This window comes from Teleopsis dalmanni, chromosome 2, assembly GCF_002237135.1.
Source record: "Teleopsis dalmanni isolate 2A chromosome 2, ASM223713v2, whole genome shotgun sequence".
In the NCBI taxonomy this organism is placed as follows: domain Eukaryota; kingdom Metazoa; phylum Arthropoda; class Insecta; order Diptera; family Diopsidae; genus Teleopsis; species Teleopsis dalmanni.
In genome coordinates, this window is record NC_051847.1 from 24061680 (window position 1) to 24069428 (window position 7749).

At 27.6% G+C, this 7749-nt stretch overlaps 1 protein-coding gene across 1 annotated transcript; it reads left to right on the top strand.

The window, feature by feature from the left end:
- Positions 1 to 1256: 1256 nt before the first annotated feature.
- Positions 1257 to 3188, top strand: LOC119680817 (ribonucleoside-diphosphate reductase subunit M2-like). Its single transcript, XM_038093811.1, has 5 exons — positions 1257 to 1313; positions 1415 to 1645; positions 2036 to 2316; positions 2373 to 2820; positions 2880 to 3188. Exons 1-5 carry the CDS (start codon positions 1257 to 1259, stop codon positions 3030 to 3032), a joined length of 1170 nt encoding a protein of 389 aa, XP_037949739.1. The 3' UTR covers positions 3033 to 3188.
- The last annotated feature ends 4561 nt before the right edge of the window (positions 3189 to 7749 follow it).

Sequence of the window (7749 nt, forward strand, 5' to 3'; positions counted from 1 at the left end):
GACCAATTTTTACACTTATGAAATTCCATAATTGCCTTATGCCAATTCCTGAAGCTATGGACAATGTTCTTCTTGCCATGAATTTAGTTTTCATAGTAAAAAGTTTATTTTTAACTTAGATTTTTATTACTTTCAAATAATAACATTTTTAGTTTTAAATTGAACGAACGGCGTTTTTTTAACCAAATTAAAGCAAGTTTCTTTAATTTTTCTGGCTTATCCATTTTGAATTTAAAATTTTAACGCTTTTTCAATAATAAAAAAAACATATGATGCAGCAACTTCTTAATGATAATTTATACCGTCTGTCAGGGTATTTTTAAAATCATCCTTTTAATCTGCTTAATGATAATTTAGCGCGCTCGTCTGTTGATAGAATTAGACACATTTATTGTAATATAAAACAAATAATATTTATATAAATATTCAACAAAAATAGAAATTAATTTAAAATATATATAACATTTAAAAATTATTTGTATCATTTTTAAAAAAAATGCTTATACTAGTGTTCGATAATGTTTGTCAAACATATTTTATGAAGACAACACGTAAATGTATTCACGTCAAACAATGTTAAACAAGGTATATAGTGTTTTTGCGTAGTAGACAGAAACAGCATTAGTTAAAATACACAATTATAAACAATAAGAAATTATGCCATGCAATTGGTTGGAAAATTGTGATCATATGATTTAAATACTAATATTTCAAATGAGTTAACAATCTGTTAAAAATTATATGTTGTTATATATACTATGTAATAAGTTATGTAAAGTTGCAAGTGCAGTCATTTTTTTTTATATCATACTGTAGCTGTTTCGCTGTAGTTTTAATAACATTACATCGTGTGAAAGTACACACATACAAAAATGAAGTTTTGCATATTAAGAATGATTTGAGAAAGAACGTTAAGATTTCATTATTATTCTCTTATATAGATTGATTTTTAAAATGTTAGTAGCGTAAAGTATGAAAAACTCAATATACAATAAAGAATTGTATAAGTAGTTGAAAAGCAACAAGTCTAAAGTTATTGTGTAGTTACACAATGTTTGTGTAATGCATGAAAATTTACATCGCGCCAAAATTAAATGCGCGCTTTCATACAAGGGCAATCGCACCAACCGGCATTGCTATTCTGTTTGTGAACGTCGAGGTGTCAACTTGTGTATTTATTGTCCACGAGTTGAGTTATTTTAAATAATTAAATTTTGGATTATAATATCTGATATCTGATCAACAAACTAAACAAAATGGCTGGTGTTGGTAAAGAAAATATTATTGATCATCTTGATAAGGTTTCTCTTAAGGTATATACAATATATGATGTTTGAAGTGCATATGTGTGAAATAAAAGTTATTTAACATTTCAAGTGCTTATTAAATTTTTTTGTGTTTTATTTATATTTAGAGTCCAAGAAAAATTTTGACGGAGAACGTTAATGTTCGTAAAATGATGAAGGACGAAGAGATGGTCACTAAACCTGATTCTGCTGAAGCTTCTGATGATTCCGTCAATGCAGTAGCTAATAAGGCTCCAGTTCCATTCGATCCTTCTATTGAGCCTTTACTGCAAGAAAACCCTCGCCGCTTTGTTATGTTTCCAATAGAATATTACGACATTTGGACTATGTACAAAAAGGTAAGTTATTGTGAAATAAAGAAATGCGCGGCAAAACTGTTGTAAAATTAGAAGGTCATGGAAAAAATTGTATGACTAATTTGCGCGGGAACATGTCTCAACATGACTGCATGGTATTTATTTAAAATTGTTTTTGTAATTTTATTGTTTGTTTTTCGATTTGCGCGCTAATCGTTCAGTGAAAAAAATAGTGGCGCAAAATTTTATGATGAGAGCTGTGCAATTATTTTTTAACTTTATTTTATTTTATATTCTTTAAAGTTTATGTTAATATTTTTAATACTAATATTTTTGGAATTTTTAACTGATTTTTATTAATGGAAAAGCTTGTGTTTTATTAAAGTTCATTCAATTAAGCTATTGCTATTTTTTTTTTTTTTTTTTTGATAGGCTGAGGCTTCTTTTTGGGTTGTGGAAGAGGTTGACCTTGCTAAGGATTTGGATGATTGGGAGAAATTAAATGACAACGAGCGTTACTTTATTAAGCATATCTTAGCTTTCTTTGCTGCTTCTGATGGTATTGTTAACGAGAATTTAGTGGAGCGCTTCAGCCAAGAAGTTCAAGTTACTGAAGCTAGATGCTTCTACGGATTTCAAATAGCAATTGAAAATGTGCATTCAGAAATGTATAGCATCTTGATTGACACCTATGTTAAGGATCATGAAGAAAGGTATGTTTATTAATGGAATGTATTGTATGTATTGTGAAATAAAATTTTTTTTTAAGAGAGCATTTGTTTAATGCTATTGAGACCATGCCAGCGGTAAAGCGTAAGGCTGAATGGGCACTATCTTGGATTTCTTCTAAAAGTGCAAACTTTGGTGAACGTATCATTGCTTTTGCTGCTGTTGAAGGTATATTTTTCAGTGGAAGTTTTGCTGCTATTTTCTGGTTAAAGCAACGTGGCATCTTGCCTGGTTTAACATTTTCTAATGAATTAATTTCTCGTGATGAGGGATTACATTGTGACTTTGCATGCCTTATGTTTCAACATTTGGTGCAACGTCCATCTAAGCAACGTATTATTGAAATTATAACAGATGCTGTTAAAATTGAAAAAGAGTTCCTAACTGTAGCTTTGTCTGTTAATCTCCTTGGTATGAATTGCAAACTCATGTCTCAATATATCGAATTTGTCGCTGATCGTTTGCTAGTTGAGCTCAACGTTGGCAAGGTTTGTATAATTCAATTTTTTTACTTGCAAGCCGTAATATTTTATTCAAATTACTTTAGGTTTACAATAGTAAGAATCCATTTCCATTTATGGAGTTGATTTCCTTGGATGGAAAAACGAATTTCTTCGAAAGGCGTGTGGGAGAATACCGAAAAGCGGGTGTGTCTGCTAAACGTATGGATCAAGTTTTCACGCTGGACGCTGATTTTTAAAATGTTTAGCCTTTTAAGTCTGATAATATTTCTTGACACACATTCAATATTGTAAATAACCACATATAACTAATTTTAATCTCATACTTTAAGAAATTCCTGCTATTTTGGCGGCGCTTATATTTTAAGAAAATTTATATAAAAATATACATATAGTATTACCAAATTGACTTTGTTCACAAATAAATATTTTAAACCAATTGTTAAAATGTTTCTTTCTATGGCATACTTTTAATTGTAAATCTTGGTAGGTTTTCTTCATTAGAAAAACTCATTACGATTTTTTATACATATTTATATGCTTTTAGTGATTACTTTGTGTGCTTAAAATATTTCTACACATTTATCAACTTTTGTGTTATTACAGATAAATTATTCGAGATAGTGTCTTTTTTCAATCCGCCTCCACTCTATTTTATAGGTGTATCCTTCAGTATTTTGTTGGGAATTTGGAGTGATTTGATGTTTATGTGGGTTGATGTTTTTATGGGTTTATTCGGTAGTTGAGTTGTATATGGGAGCTTCCTCACTTCAATTTTTAAGCATACGGATTTTTATATCAGCTTGAATGGCTAAGTCACGGTGCTAGCAAACGACACCAGTGCGAAATATTTACGATCCTGAAAAAATTATTTTTTTGAAGTTTTGAAAAATATACCGCATATAAAATGTTGTTTAGTCTATGGTATTTGAATGTTGTTTAGTCTGTTGCTAATGTATTGTTGTTTAGTCTATATTTGTAAAAAAATTTTTACGATCGTTTGAAAATAATTGTGTTACAAAAATTGCTTATGTGCATAAGAGTGTTTAGTCTATGTTTGTACGAAAATTTTTACGATCGTGTGAAAATAATCCTGTAGAAAAAATACTTTTTGTTCTCGCATAAATGATTTACTATTGATGTTATTTTTTAATGTAGAGAAAAATAACGACTGTTCATATATGTATGTATGTATGTATGTGCATAAAAGTGGTCTACTTCATTTTAAATATAATGATAATGATAGTTTTAATGCTCATACATCGTATTAAGTTTAAAGATCAATTAAAATATCATTATATACTGTTGTTTTATTGGAGTCAGTATTGTTTAGTACTTTACTATATCTTCTCTTTGTGAATATAATGTATATATCCACTGGTTTAATTTGCGGTCCAATTTCATATTAAGCTTTTTTTCGTTGTGACTACATCTAATTTCTTAATTCAGCATATCTATAATTATAAAAATAATTCTACAAACAAATTATTTCCGTTCAGTTCTTGGGAAAGTACTTGTTCTTGCTGCAATTACGACTGCGATTTACGATTCCCTTAAAAATATATATTGAATTCACCACACAATTGTATTGATTCCTCACACCCGCAATGATGCTTTTAAGTATGGTTAGGTATCAATAAAGCATCGATGATTTTCCTATAATATGCAATGCACAAAAATGCATTTACTTTGTATTGTAGTGGTATTGGTGGTTGATTCTAAAGATCGATGCAGTATCGATGCTGCATCGCTACTTTCGCCTGCTGGGTATTTTGATATTGATAAATTCTTTTATAATAGCTTATTAAGTGTTATTAATTTGAAACACTTATTTTGTTGATAATCGGTTTAGAAATTACATCGTTCACTAATCCCATAATCCCATACTTTTTCTATGTATTAAAATCAGTTATTCTTGATGTTCTCTTCGAGAATTTAGTTTATTTTATTCAATAGGATTGAAATTTTCACAAAGAAACACATTTTTCTTTGAATTTTAAAGATATAAAAAAATAAACTACAGATTGTCAGACTACACCCAATTTTTTTAACATTCTTACCATATTTTTTTCAAATTCAACATGTGTGCGAAAAAAACAATAATAAAAGAATTTTTATATTTATTTTTGTACTAATACATTTTAAAATAATAAAAAGAAAATCGTTTTATATATAATATTTGCCTTTCAAAAAAAAGAATAATGGGTAATGTTAATATGTAAGTTATGTCTTTCTTATGAAGTCTCAACAGGTACCTCATGAGTGAACAAAAAGGAAAGTGTAGGATTATTTTGCCGAAAAATTAAAAGACCAAAAAACTATTAAGTGGTTTCACACATTAAGAGCCGGAAGATGTAAAGAAAAATTTCATGAAGATTTACTTTCAAGAGACACACACATGTGCTTACACAAAAAAGGATCAAATAAGACAATGATATCTCACACAGTCGGTAATTTTTGTATTAACGTCAAAAATCGTCCACAATTCAATATTTTCCAAAAATTATTTTAAAGAAATTACCACGCAAAGGATTTCACACATATTGTTAAAAATTCACTGCTTTTTTTAATTTAATTTTTTAAGAATTTTTTAAGAAAGCAAAACATTTTTTAATGGATTGTTTTTTATAATACATGTATTCCTGGTTTAAGAGATATCTGTATCATATCATATATCTGTATAATTTATTGTATTTGAGAATATTGTGAGGACTTTCGATATCAATTTCTAACTATGTTTCAGGAACCACAAAAAAAGTTTTCCAAGAATTGCGAATCTGTTTCTTGCCAAGACTGGATATTTGCATAATGGATTATTTTTTATTATTATTACAATTATTATTTTTAATTATTATTGAATAAAATAAGTTGTTATTTAATTTTTACTTTTTACTAATTATTAAATTACTAATAATTTACTAATTATTTTAGTATGCACGTCTAATTTTATTTATTTTTCCTCTCAACAAGGCTTTGTAATGATACTAGATGTGGATTTAACATTTATTATTTTTGTTTTTATTATTTTATAATATTTATATATTATATTTGTACATTTTGAAAAAATTTAAAAAGAAATTTATGCCGTGTGAGAGTTCGAGCAAATTGAGGTAAAATAAATTAAAATTTCCTAGGGATTTTTTGCACTGCATTTATGTAAATATTTTTTATTGCACTTATTTATTATTTTTGGTTAAAAGTTTTTAAATTTATTTATTTATTTATTAAACATCTTATAAAATTTTCACAATGGTCACACCTAATTTATTTAATTTTTATCTGATTTACCCTATTCAAAATACCAACATTCGCTACCACATCGACATAATTTACTATTTCCCTCAAATTTACCATCCATTACTCGCATTTACCTCCAACTCGCACATGGCCTACAAATTTTCATATATCAGTAAAGGGAGACTTTAAGGGCATCCCTCGTAAATGAATTAGTTGCACGTGCAACGCACGTTGCGTGCTTTTAGGCAGAACTTTTACTCTCTACCGGCATTTCAGAAAGTCAGTTCAGAAAGCTTTGCTTGCGGAAAAAGTCATGTAATCTAAAGAAAATGTAAAAATATTTAATGGAAACAATCACACTTAAGCGTGCAGTTTTGATTTCATTCAGTCTTTCCGCGCCGTTTGAACTCAGTGAGAGGAGGGCGGTCGTCCACGTTTATATTACGAAATAAGTCAATGTAAATACAATAAAATTCCTGAAAACTTGATTATTTTGTATTGACAGTTAAAACAATTGATAGTAATAAACTTAACTAATTACGTGAGTTCGAAAAGTTATGAAAAATATTAAATTGTAAAATTTATTGTAATTATTTTACTTATGTAATTGAAGAGTGAATTTACTTTACTTTACCATTTATTGAATTTTTGACACCTGAAATTCTATGTCCATTGGTTGTTTCAATGGAACGACTATTTTTTTTTCAGTGCATGATTGTACAATTTTCATTTACTTTTTATGTTAAACATAATATTACTGTTTTAATTTTTAAAATTTAAAAATACATATATAGATTAAATCTTTTTTTATTTATTATTAACCTTTTGCCTTGTAAGTTGCGTTTATTCAAATTACAAAACAGTAATGAAAATATTGATTTACTTACAATTTTGCTTCATGCTTTAGTATTCTTAACAGTCATTATAAACTATTTAAGTGAAACGATATACGAATTTAGAACTTGTCAATAGGTCAAAAGTATTAGTAAAATGCAATTATACCAAACCAAATTACAAAAATGATAAAGTTGAAAATAAGTTTTAAAAATACCTTGTCCACCATTACTCATTACCTATACTTTATTTATGCCTTTCTTTAATTCTAATATTTTATATAAGTATATATAATATATATTAACCATAACTTGAAGTTAATGAATAATGAATATAGATAAATATATAAGATTTAAAAATAATAACAATTAGAAATATTTATCAGGTTGGACAAAAAGTATTCAGCGTTTTTTCATTTAACTGATTTTGAATAGTGTTAAATTTTCAACGGTTAGTAGCGTTTGCTAAATCTTTCTTTGGTTTGACAGATGACAAATTAATTGATTATTGGTTGATGATTTATGAGATTAGTAATTTACCTTGTTTTTACAAAATAAAAATTAGTAACATTAAAATAAAATTTATGATGTATCACAATTTTACTACAATAAAAGGAAGAGTATCCATAATAGAGATACACTATCACAAGTAACTGCCGGGATAAAATTTGTTTGCTTTAGTTTTGAGAATATTAGTGTTCATATACCCCCAAAAAAGTTGATGAAATTGTGTATAACATTTATTATTATTTTTATTTCTATTATTATTAAATAATAGGCTATGAATGCACCCCAACCTAAAAGATCTATTGTATGCCTAAAGGCCCAACTAAAACAATTCTAGACTATTTATAAATCTCCTAATTGCTGTGAGCTTAATTTTACC

Excerpts from the sequence above, each read along its gene's own strand:
- LOC119680817 (XM_038093811.1), top strand. The coding sequence starts at position 1,257 with ATGGCTGGTGTTGGTAAAGAAAATATTATTGATCATCTTGATAAGGTT. Across the intron at positions 1,646-2,035 it reads TTTGGACTATGTACAAAAAG|GCTGAGGCTTCTTTTTGGGT; the intron begins GTAAGTTATTGT and ends TTTTTTTGATAG. Across the intron at positions 2,821-2,879 it reads TTGAGCTCAACGTTGGCAAG|GTTTACAATAGTAAGAATCC; the intron begins GTTTGTATAATT and ends AAATTACTTTAG.